General features: G+C 49.7%; 1 protein-coding gene across 3 annotated transcripts in view; it reads right to left on the minus strand.

Annotated features, from left to right (window-relative positions):
- The window catches only part of LOC147663817 (transcription initiation factor TFIID subunit 1-like), a 382,030-nt gene that overhangs the window by 66,692 nt on the left and 299,039 nt on the right, over positions 1-16,299 (minus strand). For 2 of the 3 annotated variants that reach the window (XM_086950180.1, XM_086950181.1), the window contains exons 37-38: positions 6,632-6,739; positions 1,515-1,659 (exon numbers count right to left, since the gene is read on the minus strand). In XM_086950180.1, the coding sequence (XP_086806306.1) occupies positions 1,515-1,659; positions 6,632-6,739 (253 nt within the window). The remainder of the gene's footprint in view (positions 1-1,514; positions 1,660-6,631; positions 6,740-16,299) is intronic. The other variant, XM_086950182.1, reaches the window with a different exon arrangement.

The raw sequence follows: 16,299 nt of genomic DNA on the forward strand, positions 1-16,299 counted from the left end.
AGAGCCGAAGCACTCGACCCGCTAGGCCCCTCAGAGGGAGGGACCTCATGGCCATGAGGTACCGCTCGACCTCCTCAGGCGCTGCATCGTGCCCAGGGACCGGAAGGTGTGGGGCAGGATGTGGCGCCCTGGACTCCATCTGAGCCGCGTGGGTGGTGTCACCCAAACCCCCGTCCGCTTTGCGCGAGCGTCGGGGTGGGTCGGAAGAGCGATGACGTCTTTCCGACCTCTCATGCCTCTTACCTGAGGTTTGTGATCCCAACAACTGATGCAGACTCTCGGAGCTACGAGGGCTCCGACCCCACGACCAGTCCCTCGACGTCCTGTGGGACCAGGACCTCGACGGCGCGGGGCCGACTGCCGGAGCTCAAGTCGCTTGCGGGACCGCTCCCGCCTAGCCTTAGACGTTAGGGCCCGGCAGTCGGAGCGGGTTCGGTCGTCATAGTCGAGGCCTAGACACTGGAGGCACCGGCGATTGGGGTCGGTAACCGACCTCAGTCGGCTGCACTTAGAGCAGGGTTTGAACCCGGGCATCCCTACCGGCACCGTAGGATTGAAACGACTCTAGAAAAAACAGATCAAAAGATCAAAAATTTTTGTCAAAAAGTGACTAAGGGGTAGAGCTTCTCCAGATCTGCGCTAGCTGGCACGGAAAAAAGAAGAACTGACGTCAGCGCGTGAGGGCGGCGTCTAAGTACTCCGACGACGTCATTCCGGCGCTAACTATGCCGACGACTGACGCAGAGCCGCGGACGACGCCTACCGACGCGCAAGGGTATTGCTACGCAAAAGTTTCCGGATCCAGTCTGACGCCTGGGGATATTCTAAGGTAAGGAATCTATCACTAACGTGTCTCTTTCAGATTGTAGACTCAGTGTTGGTCCTTCTTTGCAAACTTGTGATGACAGCTTTTGCAGAACTGGAATGGTGTCTTCTCCATCAAGGAGTACTAGGTGCGCCCTGCACACGCTTTTTCCATGTTCATAGAAGAAAATACCTTGCTTTGCTCCCAGAACTTCTCTCCATATCTTAACTCGATAGCTCCCTCTCTTCGGTGTAGATTTCCATCTTTCTTCTCTGGTTCTTCGATAATTTTATTCTTCCCGTCCTCCTGCATACATTCAGACTTAACGGCGAAAAATAAATCATCTGAAGATGTCGACATCACAAGGTGAACCAAATGCAGGTACGTCGACTCCCACCAACAACAAACACAAAAATAGTAGAAGGACAATTTCAGATCCAGCCACTAGATGGCGGAATAATGCACAGCATGTGCATCCAGAAAAGATCCATGCTACAAAAACGATCAGGCACACTGTGAAGAGAGGAGCCAGAGTGCGCTGCAGCACCTAGAACTGATCCGGTACACTGAACAGAGGAGCCAGAGCGTGCTGCAGGATCTAGAACTGATTGGGAACACTGTGAAGCGAGGGGCCAGAGCACGCTCCGGAACCTAGTTCCAAATGAGAGAGCATGTGGGATTCAGAAGAACATAAAAGAAAACAGCATACCTGAGAAGGGGTTATCGCCTTCTTCATCACTTCCATCATCATCCTCTCCATCAGACATGCGCAAGTCTTCGTACAGGACACTAGCTTGAGGGTGTTGAACGGAGCCCTCCTCTTCATCGCCGAGGTCACCATCGTCATCCATCTCCTGGTAACATAAATAATACAACAAAGAGGTCACAAGGCAAAAGAAAATATGTTTTCACTCTGCTTGAAGCAGTTCCTGATCTACTGTCCATGTCAGGATTATCACATACAAACAGACAGACTGTACTCACAGGGGACAGCATGTGCTTTGACGCACCACGCCAGAGGCTGGATTCATGGCCCAGTCTTTGCAAACCATGCTGTGGAATACAGTTGTAACAGTTGGTGGCTGTCATGGCCCCTTAATTTTACATGGTTGTCACCATGTGAGCTTGGGTATGAGATGCACTTCAGCAATCTCACATACATCACATTACTGTGCCAGGACCTGCACTCACAGAATCCAAAATGTGCTCATGCAGCGATATCAGGGACTGCCCAGAGAGGACCCACCATGTACTTGCATTGGCCATGCCGGGGGTTATGCAGGCCATGCCAGGTGCTAGATTCACAGGACCACGCATGGACTGCACACACAAGACCCGGTATGCACTTAGGGAGACCGCTGCAGTCCCATTGCTCACATGCGCAATTATAGACTGTGCCACGGGCAGCATTCACAGCACCCGCGAGTTTAGCATTTGCTTGTACAGACCGTATGCACACAAACTGAGCTAGCCGAGAATTGTATTCAGTGACGTTACAGTGTCCCACTTAGCGCTGCTCAGCAGGAGTGCTGGACATACATAAAAATGTACACACACACCACCGGTGTCATGCGTCATCATAAGACATCCCTCACTCTCCAAAAAACGGGTTTGAGGCCTACACCTGAAGACAGGGAGGCACTTCTGATTTAGGGTGTGTCGGGTAAACAGTGAATTAAAAACCAATGTGGTATCCTAAATCCTATTTATTCTTTGGACAAAACGCTTGCTATTAAAAGAAGAATATGTGGGGATAAGGAGAACTAGTACCCCATCCCCTCTATGTAGGAAGCTGGCTCTGTGTATACTATACCACAGTGAGGTATAGTGTGCACAGAGTCCAGTGGTAAAAGAGAGGTAAAAGTAGATAGCACCTCACTCTCTATTTGTGGTAGGGTGGTCGAGAAGTAAGGCAGTTTCAGAGGAGTGTTAAGCATTTGTTGTACACACTCAATCAGCAAATGATGTCACACACTCAAAAATTGAACTCAGACCAATTGTGTTTGTATCAAAAATATTAATAGGTTACTTCATTTCTAGAACCAAGCCAGGCCGTGCACAGGTAAGTGAAATAAATGCTTTGCAATATCTTATGCAGGGTTTTACAATTGAATGCAGGTTCAAATGCAATTAGTTTAAATTCAGTTAAGTTAAAATGTTGAAATTACTTTTCAGATTATTTTTAAAGTTACTTTTTCTACTCTGTGTGATATACCTAGATATCACACAGGCACATTTCCCCGAGAAAAAGGTAAGTGAAATTAGTTCTGCACAGTTGTAGTTTTTCAGGTTTTCTTACAAATCAACACCACATACAAACATTTTCAAGGAAAAAACAGTCAATGTATTCCTATGGCGAGAAATGAAGTTATCGGTTAACAGGCAAGTACTTGGTCTTTGTGGTTGAGTTTCTGGAGTTAGAACAAGGGTCCCCCCCAGGGTCAAGGATGCACTCTCAAGGCACCCTCAGCGGCACTAGGGCGGCCGGGTGCAGAGTGCTGAGGCCCAATGTTATCCAAAGGGGGATAAGGGTTCTCTCGTTGGTGGCTGCTAATGAGCAGGCCACAGGGTTGTGGGAGCCAAGCTCCTGGTGTTAGGCTCAGGACAACGGGGGATCCGAGTTAGCACCTGAAGTACACCCGTAGTGGTAACTGAGTGCAGGTTGCTGGTTTGGTGTTGGGTACCCTGTTGATTTCAAAGGGGATTCTCCAGTTTCAACAAAGACTACAGGTTCGGGGACAAAGATCTTCTGGAGGTGACCACGGGTTGGAGAGGTAAGTTGGGATGCCTGGGGATGATGGGGCACCGTCAGCTGGGCCACCCAAGGCCGTGGGGCTTCGGGTGAAGGGGTGTCTTTAGGCGTCTGGGTTTTCTTACCAGTTCCGGTGAGTCTCCAGAAAGAGGTTGCAGGTTTCGCTGGGAGGTTCGAGGCAGGTCAGAGATCACCAGATCTCAGGTCAGGATCGCCGGGGAGACCTCCTTGTGGTGTTGGGCCACTTGATCTCGGGCCGTGGGCGTCAGGTGCAGAGTGGTGCTGACTTGCGGATTTGGCCGGAGCCAGAGTCTGTGGGTAAGCAAATCCGGTGCTCATGGGAGACAGAGTCATTTCCATGAAAGGCAGAGCAGGTCCTCGGGGTTCTTGAGATTGCTGTCTCCAGGACACACCGGGATTTCGCTTCTGCAGGTACGAGGTGGGGACAGCCCGGTAGGGCTGGGGCCAAGTCAGTGGCCGTCCTCCTCTTCTTACCTTTGGCATGGCTCTTCGGTCCTTCTTCCTCTTTTCTTCTTAGTCGGTGCTTGTCTGAGGAGGCAAGGTTCAGGGGTGCCCCGAAATACTAGATTTAGGGGCGTTACCGGTTGGGACCAATGGGTCCCTTCTTTGGGGTGGGTACACCCCCCATTATGCCACCTTCCAGTGGGAGGGGGACATATGCCTCTCCCTGGTTGGCTGGGTCCCCCATCTACAAGATGGTGGGGACTGAGAGTTGTGCTTCATCTCGCCTCCTCCACCTGAGGGGTGGAGTTGGCATAGATAAGTGGCCTGGGGAAGCTCACCGAGGCGCCATGTTTTTGAAGCTTCCCCCTGCCCATCCTAGGGGAGGAGGCTTAGCACCTCGTCCCAGGATGTACATTGTTTCAGGCCAGAGAGCAGCAGGCTCTCGACCCACGGGTCCAGAAATATGTCTGGTGGTGGCAGCTGAAAGCAGCCACTCAGCCTGGACACTAGTTGTAAGTCGTTTTTCAGGGGGCATCTCTAAGATGCCCACTGTGTGCATTTTTCATTAAATCCCACACACGCATCAGTGTGGGTTTAATGTGCTGAGAAGTTTGATACCAAACTTCTCAGTTTTCAGTGTAGCCATTATGGTGCTGTGGAGTTCGTAATGACAAACTCCCAGACAAAGTCCCATCACTTACAATGTCTAAGAATGGACTTTGACACTGTAGGGGTACAGGGCTCATGCATCTGTACCCTCACCACAGGTATAGTGCATCCAACTAGAGGGGTGACAGATCCAGGGCAGTGGGTTGTGGGCATGCCACGTTGACTCTTCACTTTGTTCTGCACCATAACAGCCAGCCTACGAAAGCAGTGTGTGGGTGCCAGGGTACAGGGCCCCTAAGGGTGGCACAATAAGTGCTGCAGCCCTTAGGAGCCTTCTCTGGTCACCATGCCCTGGGTACCTAGGGTACCATTTACCAGGGGCTGATCTGTAGCCAGAGATGCCAATTGGGTTTTGGTTTCAATACAGTTTTGGGGAAAGAACACAGGCCCCTGGGTACCTGATTAGCAGGAGCCCGGGCTCACTCAGTCAAAGCACATCAGCAATTCAGCAAAAAGTGGGGGCAACCATGCAGAAAGAGGGCACGTTCCCGCACTATCAAAAACAAATTGCTACATTGGTTGATTTAACATATACGGACACCAACACAGGTGCCTCCGGGCACTTCTTTATACTGCCAGAGAGGAATTAAATATGACGTAACATTACCGTCTGGCATCTAGAAACTACAACTCCAATGAACCAATGGGATAAAAGTGACGACTGGGGATGCTACGTCATCGTCATCAATATCATCATCACGCGTACCTCAAGCAGGCATTGCTTTGAGACACCGGAAACAAACAGGTGCCTCCAATACGAGCGCACCGGCACGAAAAATTTGCCAAATTTCACTCCACAGGTGCAGTGTATCTTACATTCCCACGAAATTAGTTGAGCTTAAAACGCATCCTGCCTTTCATTCTAACATCGTCGAGAGGAGGGAGCGGACGCGTGTAGGTGTAAGGCGAGAGACGCATCTTGAGGCAGTAAGAGATCGAAGGAGTTGAGGCAGCTACTCCCTGGATATATCTGAATGAGAGTATGTGTGATATGGTCTTACTTGAACTTCCCGTTTAAACTTACTATCTTTAGAGTGTGATTACAAGGGCCTCTGAGCCCTTCTTCCATGGGGCACTAAAGACCCCATATTGGGGTAATGTTGTGAATGTACAATTCAGTAGAGAAAAGTTTTTTACGATTCCCTCACGTGTGAAGTGTCACAATATCACATCAGCATTTGTATGCTAAATGCTTACATATCATATAAGCGTTACTTATGTCTCCCTTTCTCAATAATAGCATCTAAATAAGTCATTTGTGTATTTACAGGCATCTACTTTTCAGATAAGAGGTATACAAAGGTCACCTTACTAACGAGGCTATTCTTAGTACAAAATTGCCTCATTAGGAGCCCGTTTGTGCGTCCTGAAGAATGCCCTGGACTCAGTTAAGCCACAAGGTAGAAACATGTTGACAACGGTAATAGAGGTGATGGGGTACTAGTTTACCATAACCCCATGGTTTCATCTTTTAATACCAAGTGTTTTGTCCAAGGAATAAATAGGATTTAGGATGCCACATTGTTTTTTAATTCACTGTTTACACTGGCCCATCCTAAATTAGAAGTGGCTACCTGTCCTCAGGTGTAGGCGCACTCTCCATCAAATCGTATTTTTGGAGAGCGAGTTGTCCTATGATGAAGCATGACACCTGGTGGTGCGTGAGGACAACCCGTTACATTTTTATGTATGTCCAGCACTCCTACTGAGCACCGCTGAGGGGGACGCAGTCACATAACTGAATACAATTCTCAGGTAGCTGATTTTGTGTGCATAGAGTAGGTTAGATGCCAGCTCCCCCTTGAGACCCCACAGCCTCTAGTTCCCGCCCCTGGCTACCCCTGGGGTGTGTGTTGACTTGTACAGATATGCCATGGGCTGCAGTCACAGGACCCGGAGTCTAGTAAGTGCTTATAACCCTTTGCCCGAGCGGTACTCACAGGAGCTGGAGTCTTGGGCTTCCCATCATCATCATCGTCATCATCTTCAAAGCCTTCAATATCAACATCAGAGTCTTCCTCACCTAATCGGCCTCTGCCTAAACGCATCTGGAAAACAATCGACATATTAGCGGTGGTCAGGGGAGATTTCCAAGACTACGCTCTTCTTAAGTTTTTGAACCTGTAAGCAGAACTCAACATCATTAAGGGTGCTAAGGCTAATCATTACTCAGCCGAAGCAACATCCGTTATACAATCTGAAACCCTCTCCAACCGGTGTCCTAAGTAGCGTGCACTAACGCTTTCAGAGGCTTATTCGAAGCACCGAAGCAAAGTCCCATAGAAAGCTCCCTCGAGAGGCAATTCATACACAGCATGGAGAGCTCTCATCTTGAGCTACGGTCCAAGCACCATCGGGATGAATCAACACCCAATGCCCCATCATGAGTCCCAACCTTGGACCTCTCCTAAGACCCATCCCTCACACCCTCCTGACCAAAACCAAAACACACACAGTCACCTCAAGAATGGCAGGCTCATGAAAAAAAAAGGAAAAAAAAAAGACGTTTTAGGATCTGTGCATAGCAATCCCCAGACTCAATCTAGCAGCTCCAGAGCCCCAGGCAAATCTGTCTCCTCAGGAACCATCTAGGGACACATCCTAATCTAGATCAGGAGCTTCCTACAGAGCCACATCCTACCCCACTGCCTGGAGCCTCCTCCAGAACTACATACTAACCAAGATAAGGAGCTTCTTCCAGAGCCACATCTTACAGCACTACCCCCGAAGCCTCCTCCAGAGCCACATTCGAACCAAGATCAGGAGCTCCCTCCAGAGCCACATCATAACTAAGATCAGGAGTCCACACCAGGCCACATCCTACCCCACTGCCAGGAGCCTCCTCCAGAACTACATACTAACCAAGATAAGGAGCTCCTTCCAGAGACGCTTCCAAACTAAGATCAGGAGCTTTATCCAGAGCCACATCCTGTGAAAAGGTGCCCTCTTTCTGCATGGTTGCCCCAACTTGTTGCTGAATTGCTGATGTACTTTGACTGAATGTGCCCTGGGCTCCTGCCAACCAGGTACCCAAGGCCTAGGGTCTTTCCCTAAAACGGCATTGAAGCTTAAACCCAATTGGCATCTCTGGCCACAGGTCAGTCCCTGGTGCCCAGGGCACTGTGACCAGAGAAGACCCCTAAGGGCTGCAGCACGTATTGTGCCACCCTTAGAGGCCCTGTACCCTGACACACACACACTGCCTTGGCAGGCTGCGTGTCTTGGTGCAGAACAAAGTAAAGAGTCCACATGGCAAGCATCCCTGTGAGCCATGCCCACAAAAAACTGCCCTGGCATACATCAGTCACCCCTCTAGCTGGGTGCCCTATACCAGTGGTGAGGATACAGGTGCATGAGCCCTGTACTCTTACAGTGTCTAAGTCCATTCTTAGACATTGTAAGTGCAGTGCTGCCATTAAGCGTATATGGTGCTGAGAGATTGTCATTACAAACTCCACAGCACCATAATGACTACACTGAAGACTGAGAAGTTTGGTATCAAACATCTCAGCACATTAAACCCACACTGATGCTAGTGTGGGATTTAATGAAAAATGCACTTTGAGAGCATCTGAGAAATGCCCCCTGAAAACTACCCTACCACTGGTGTCCAGCTGAGTGGCTGCCTACAGCTGCCACCCCCAGACATGTTTCTGGACCCCTGGGCCGAGAGCATGCTGCTCTCAGGGCCTGAAACAATGCACATCCAGGGACGAGGTGCCAAGCCTCCTCACCCAGGATGGGCAGGGTCCACGAAGGGGAAGCTACAAAGGCTTGCCGCCTTTGTGAGCTTTCCCAGGCCACTTGCTGCTTTCAGCAGCTGGTCCCCACTGGTTCCGACACCCACTTTGGGCGGGAGAATCGGCGGGAAAAACAAGTGAGGGAGAGGGGTGTGCCCACCTCTGCCAACTCCACCCCTCAGGTGGGGGAGGCGAGGTGAAGCACAACTCTCAGTCCCCTCCATCTTGCAGATGGGGGGAACTCAGCCAACCGGGGAAAGACGTATGCCTCCTCCCACTGGAGGGTGGCAGAATAGGGGGTGTACCCACCCCAGGGAAGTAACTCATTGGTCCCAAACTTTTTACCTACCTGTAACACCCCTAAATCCAGTATTTAGGGGCACCCCTGAACCTTGCTTCCTCAGACCAGAAGAAACAACAAGAAAAGATGAAGAAGGACTGAACAACTGTGCCGAAGCTAAGAGGACGACGCCCACTGACTAGAACCCAGCCCTACAGGCCTGTCTCCACCTCAAACCTGCTCATGCGAAATCCCGGTGTGTCCTGCAGACAGCAACCTCAAAAACCCCGGAAGACCTGCCTGCCTTCAACAACAAAGACTGTCTCCCATGAACACTGGATTTGTTCATCTCCAACCTCTGGCTCCGGCCGGCCACCGCAAATCCGCACCACTCTGCACCCGCCGTCCACGGCCCGAGATTGAGTGGGCATCACCATGAGGAGGTCTCCCCGGCGATCCTGAGATGAGATTCGGCAAACCCTGACCTGCCTCAAGCCTCCAGCCAACGCCTGCAGCCTAAATCCTGACGGTCCCCACAAACGCAACCAGGAGCTGGTAAGAAGATCCAACCTTAAAAGGCAACCCTGCAACCGATACCCCACGCCTTGGGTGGCCAAACTAACTGTGTCTAACCAACACCCAACATCCCAACTTACCTCTCGAAGTGGTGGTCGCACCCAGAAGACCTTTGTCCCCGAGCCTGCAGTGCCTTTGCAAACTGGAGGTTCCCCTATTGCAAACAACAGGGCCCCGACGTCGAAACAGCACCCTGCACCCGGCCGCCCCAGTGCAGCTGAGGGTGCACCTTTGGTGCTACTTTGTTTCCCCATTTGCCCTGAGCTAGAGTCCAGGAGCTTTGCTCCCATAACCAAGTGGCCTGCTGGTCAGCAGCCATCAACCGGATGCCCCTATACCCCACTGGATAACATTCGGCCTCAGCACGCTGCACCCAGCTGCCCTAGTGCCACTGAGGGTATAACAAGACTGCATACCTGATCCTGGGGGACCCTGAGTGTACCCCCAGAACCTCAACTTCCACTACCAAATACTTACCTTAAAACCGATAACACTATTTTTCTCCATAGGATAACTTTGCCTGTTTTTCTTGGAAAAGTTTGTAAGTGTGGAGTTTGAAAACCTAAAGAAATTCTTTAAAATTGCACCAACAAAACGATTTTACATACCTGTTTACAAAAAATGTCGCAGTGTAGTATCCAGGTATACTACACTGTGTAAGAAAAGTAATCTCAAAAGTAACTTACCTGTAACTTTACTAAAAAGCCTAGACAAAGTATATGTACTGTATTTCCAAAGCATTGCATTCGCAGTACCAGTACTGTATTCCTTGCAAACTGCATTACTACTGTAAAGTATTTCTTGCTTACCTGTGCCAGGCTTGCTTGGTTCTAGGAAATAAAAGAACTAAAAGAATATCTATATACAAAAACAATTGGTCTGAAGTTCAGTCTTTGAGTGTGTGAATTCATTTGCTGACTGGGTTTGCACAATAAATGCTTAACACTCCTCTCTTACTGCTTTACTGCTCGCCCAGACTACCACAAATAGAGAGTGAGGTGCTATCTAACTTTACCGCTGCCTACCTTTGGGGTTCCACTTGACTCTGCGCACACTATGCCTCACTTTAGTATAGTATATACAGAGCCAGCTTCCTACACATTATAACCAAGATCAGGAGCGCTCTCCTGAGACACGTATTAAAGCAGCACTAGGAGCCCCCCACAGTCACATTTCAACTAAGAACAGAAGCCCCCTCTAGAGCTATGTCTTAGGGAATCAGCAAAAGCCCCTTCCAGAGCCACATCCTAAGGTCAGGGGCCCCTCCAGAGTCCATCTCCCAAGCATCATCCACACCCTCATTCCAGAGCCACATCCTAAGGTCAGGGGCCCCTCCAGAGTCCATCTCCCAAGCATCATCCACACCCTCATTCCAGAGCCACATCCTAAGGTCAGGGGCCCCTCCAGAGTCCATCTCCCAAGCATCATCCACACCCTCATTCCAGAGCCACATCCTAAGGTCAGGGGCCCCTCCAGAGTCCATCCCCCAAGCATCATCCACACCCTCATTCCTGAGCCACAATATTAGTACCATCAAGAGCTACTTCCGAAGCACTATCAATGCTGCCTCCGGGGCCACATTCTGAGTGCCATCCAAAGCACAATGAAAACACCAGACCCCACCCCACAGGCGAAGGAAAGCACTCGGCAGAGCCACATCCAGAGAACATAAGCACCCTCTAGAGCAGCAAACGAAGAAGCCGTGAGAGCCGACTGAATACGTGAGAGCCAAGCAAGCCGAAAGCATTCATGAGAGCCCATCAGCGCACCATCTACAGCTCTCATTATAAGAAACATTAACAGCCACATCCGGAGCACCAAAGTTAACCTCTAAGCACTTCTCGCAGCCATAAGTACCATTCTGAGCAGCCCCCTCACAGCATCATAGACAATGCCCCACTCCCTCCAGAGCTCAGCAGAGGTCAGCACTGCTTCCATCGTAGCTTGCTAAGCATCCATAATCAGTATCGACCGAAGCCCAGCCGTTGGAACACTACAGAGCACAAACATCAGCATCCTAAAAAAGCTCAACTAAGCCACCTGAAGAAGTTCAGGTAAACCCCTCCAGAGCCTCATTTTAAGCAGCTTTTGGTAGTCAATAATAACATTCAATGGGACCTCTCCAGAGCCCGATGAAAGCTTCCTTCTAAAAACCTGGAAATCCCCTCCAATAGAGGCCTTTTGAGGCCGAGCCCAAGCAGCCTTCAGATTCTCACTACAAGACCCAGACAGGGCACCACCTTAAGCAATCTCCACAACACCATCCCTAACTGCGTTCAGAGACAGTAATCAACCCACCATTGGGAGCTCAAAGAACCTCTTTTTTATCTCAATATAAGAATTTCAGATAGCTCGGTCTCTAGCTATGTCACACTGTGTCACCGTCACCAGCTTAGGCTTTAGCTGTGCCCGGCTCGGACTTACGTCATTCCATGTCACCTTCTGTCTCCAACTACACCTACTGCCCCAGAGCCCTTGACCCCAGGCTCTGCTTATGCCTTCACTCTAGCCATGCCACCTGACTACTTCCAATGCCCAGAACCCTTGACCCTAGCTCTAGCCATGCCATCCCTGTCACCTCCAATTACTTCCACACCACCCCTGCCACTTGCTGACTGCTCCTGCTGCCCTGAACCCTTGACCCTAGGTTCTGCATACGTCCTAGCTCTAGCCATGTCACCGCTGCCATGGGACTGCTTCCACTGCCCTAGAACCCTTCACCCCTGGCTCTACGTATGCCCCAACTAGAACCACGCCACCTCTGACTACTTCCATTGCCCCAGAACTCTTGCCCCTTCCTCTGCTTGTGCCCTTGCTCTAGCTAGGTCATCCCTGCCACCTGACTACTTCCACTGCACCAGAACCCTTGACCCCCTGCTCCGCTTATGCCCTTACTTTAGCTATGCCACCCCTGCCACAACCGACTACTTCCACTGCCCCAGAACCCTTGACCCTAGGCTTTGCTCATACCCTACCCACGCCACCTCGGCTGCCTGCTGACTACTTCCACTGCCCCAGAAACCTTGACCCCAGGCTCGGCTTATGCCCTAGTCCTAGCCACGCCACCCCTGCTACGTGACTACGTCCACTGCCCCAGAACCCTTGACCCCAACTCTGCTTATGCCCTAGCTCTAGCTCTAGCCATGACACCCCTGCCACCTGCTGACTACTACCACGGCCCCAGAACCCTTGATCCCAGGCTCTGCTTATGCCCTAGCCATACCACCCCTGTCACCTGACTACTTCCACAGCCCCAGAACCCTTGATCCCAGGCTCTGCTTATGCCCTAGCCATACCACCCCTGTCACCTGACTACTTCCACAGCCCCAGAACCCTTGCCCCAGGCTCGGCTTATGCCCTTGCTATAGCCATGCCACCTGACTAATTCCACTGCCCCAGAAGCCTTATCCCCCTGCTCTGCTTATGCTCTTGCATTAGCTGTGCCCCTGCCAACCTACCTACCTGCCGACTACTTCCAATGCCCGCCCCAGAACTCTTGACCCCTGCTTTGCTTATGCCCTAGCTCTAGCCACGCCACCTCAGACTACTTCCACTGCCCACGGAACCCTGGACACCAGGCTCTGCTTATGCCCTAGCCACACCACCTCTGACACCAGCAGACTACTTCCACTGCCCCAGAACCCTTGACCCCCTGCTCTGCCTATACCCTAGCTCTAGCTATGCCACCCCTGCCACCTGACTACTTCCACTGATACGGAACCCTGGACACCAGGCTCTGCTTATGCCCTAGCCACACCACCTGACACCAGCAGACTACTTCCACTGCCCCAGAACCCTTGACCCCCTGCTCTGCCTATACCCTAGCTCTAGCCATGCCACCCCTGCCACCTGACTACTTCCACTGATCCGGAACCCTTGACCCCAGGCTCTCCTTATGCCCTAGCCACGCCACTCCTACTGACTCCGCCCATCACTTCTGTGGCAGAAGAGAAAAGTTACTTAACTAAAACTGCAGTTCTATGTTGGTATTTTCATAGATTCACGTACGTGGTAATAACAGAAAACTATTATGTTATTGTAAACACCTTCAATGCAGTAAAAAGTGTGACTTTAGAAGCTTAATCTGCTCACTGGCCCTGACTGTACACACTCGCCAAGGCTAGATCACCTCAGACTTCATGAACAAGTGTCAAAACCACAGAATATTTAACGATGAGCCGCCATCCGGGAGGACGGAAGCACACGTGTGACTTCATGAAAGAGATCAACATTGGAGAACTGGAGTTCTAGGTAAGGAAAATGCTACTTACCAGTATGCATCTGTTCTTGGCATGTAGAGCTGCAGAGTTACACACTGTGCATAGATCGCCACCTAGTGCTGGGCCCGGATGTTTGCACTTGTTTTGTCCTGAAAAGTTCTTTGGAAGTCACGAGATAGGTGACTCCTCCTTTGGATCACATTGCGCATGGGCATCGGCTCCATCCTCAGATTGTTTTTTGCCTTTAGGGAAATGATGGAGCTTTGCAAGAAAGTACATGTAAGCTGTATCTAACTAAGATAATACTGGAACAGATAAAGATAGCCAGGGAGGCGGTGGGCGTGTGTAACTCTGCAGCTCTACATGCCAAGAACAGGTGCATACTGGTAAGTAGCATTTTCCGTTCGAGGCATATGAGCTGCAGATTGCACACTGTGCATAGATTATATATCAGTTCCCACACCTAGCGGCGACCACCCGTATCTGTTGCAGTGGTTTGAAACAGAGTTTTTAGTACAGCCTGGCACACAGAAGCTTGTTGTTTAGTTTGCACATCTACACAATAGTGTTTTGTGAAAGTGTGCATTGTAGACCATGTAGCTGCTTTGCATATGTCATCTAAGGGAATGTTCCCTAAAAATGCCATTGAAGCCTCTATCTTTCAGGAACAGATCGCGTACGTTTAGCTTTGTGGTAACAAATCTGTATGCATTTGACAATCCACCTAGCTATCCCAGATTTTGAGATAGGGTTGCCTTTGTGTGGTGGTGAAAAGGACACAAAAAGCTGTTTTGTTTTGCGAAAAGGTTGTGTTCTTTCAATATGGTAAAGTAATGCTCTTTTGACATCCAAGGTATGAAGAGCTCTTTCTGCGACTGTTTGTGGCTGCGAGAAGAATACAGGCAGCTCTACAGATTGATTGAGGTGAAAGGGTGAAATGACTTTTGGAAGGAATTTAGGATTAGTTCGTAGAACAACTTTATTGTGGTGCATTTGCAGAAAAGGTTCTTGAACGGTGAATGCTTGTATCTCACTAACTCTTCTGAGAAGTAATAGCTACTAGGAAAGCAACTTTCCGAGTTAAGAATTGCAGCTCACATTTATGTAAAGGTTCAAAGGGAGGTCCCATTAACCGTGTGAGAACAATGTTTAAGTTTCACACTGGTGAAGGTGGCGTTCTGGGAGGAATTATTTTTTTGAATACTTCCATAAAAGCCTTTATGGCAGGTACTTTAAAAAGTGATAAATGTTGTCCATTTGTAGGTATGCTGCAATGGCAGCAAGGTGCAGTCTAATAGATGTGTAAGCTTAGTTACATCTTTGAAGGTGTAGTAAGTATCCTATGATGTGTTGAATAGACACATCTAAAGGATTGATGTGGTTGTTTTGACAGCATATTACAAAATGCTTCCACTTGGCTGCATAACATGTCCTAGTGGTGGGACGTCTGGCTTCTTTAATAACGTTCATACAGGTAGGGGGAAGGTTAAGGTAACCAAACTCTATGACTTCAGGAGCCAAATCGCTAGGTTGAGCTGAGCTGGGTCCGGGTGTCTGATATCTCCATGGTTCTGGGTTAATAGGCGTGGAGACAGGTATAGCTTTTGGTGCGGTACCACAGAAAGTTACCGCAGTGTGGTGTACCACGGTTGTCTGGCCCAAGTTGGAGCTACTAGAATGAGTGTCAGGGAATGCTGTTGTAGTTTGCGTACCACTAATGGAAGTAGTGGGAGAGGTGGAAAGGCGTACGCAAATTTGCCGGACCAGTTCATCCACATCGCATTGCCTTTGGACAGCGGTGTGGATATCTGGCGGCGAAGCTTGGGCATTTTGCGTTTTCGTGGGTAGCGAAGAGGTCTATCGGAGGTTGTCCCCACATCTGAAAGAATGGTTGAAGAACTTGTGGATGAAGTTGCCACTCGTGAATCTGTTGCGTTTGACGGCTTAACAGATCCGCTATGGAGTTTTGTGCTCCTGGAACATGTCGGGCTAAGAGAAAAATCTTTAGTGGTATGGCCCATCTCCAAATCTGCTGCGCTAACAGAGAGTTGCAGAGAGTGTGTCCCCCCCTGTTTGTTGATGTAATACATGGCTGTCATGTTGTCTGTGCGGACTAAGACAGCTTTGCCTGATATTTGCTTTTGAAATGCTTTTAGTGCTAAAAATATGGCTAGTAACTCCAGGTGATTGATGTGGAGTAACTTTTGTTCCGGTGTCCACCTGCCCTGCATGGTGTGCTGCAGTAGGTGAGCTACCCAGCGGGAGAGCGATGCGTCCGTTGTTATGACTATTTGATGGACTGGCTCTAGGAACGGTCAGCCCTTGGAAAGGTTTTTGGTGTTCCACCATTGCAGAGAGCGGCGAGTTTGACCGTCTACCAACACTAGGTCTGTTAATTGACCTTGAGCCTGGTTCCATTGTCGTGCTAAACACTCTTGAGTAGGACGCATTTGTAGCCTTGCATGAGGTAATATGAATATGCAAGAGGCCATCATCCCTATGAGTTGCATGAACACCCGAGCTGGAAGAGAGTGTTGCGGTTGGAATTTTGTTAGTACGGCTTGCATATTTGTTATCCTGGCAGGACATGGATAAGCGAGCGCTAATGCAGTGTTTATTGTGGCACCGAGATATTGTTGTATGTGGGACGGTTGTAGGTGAGACTTGGTGTGGTTTATTGTGAATCCCAAGTCGTGAAGTAATTGGATGGTGGTGTGAGTATGCTGTACACACTGACTGTGTGAGCTGGCTTTTATGAGCCAGTCGTCTAAATATGGGAAGACATGAATGTG

The sequence above is a fragment of the Lissotriton vulgaris genome, unplaced genomic scaffold, assembly GCF_964263255.1.
Source record: "Lissotriton vulgaris unplaced genomic scaffold, aLisVul1.2 SCAFFOLD_220, whole genome shotgun sequence".
Classification (NCBI taxonomy): Eukaryota; Metazoa; Chordata; class Amphibia; order Caudata; family Salamandridae; genus Lissotriton; species Lissotriton vulgaris.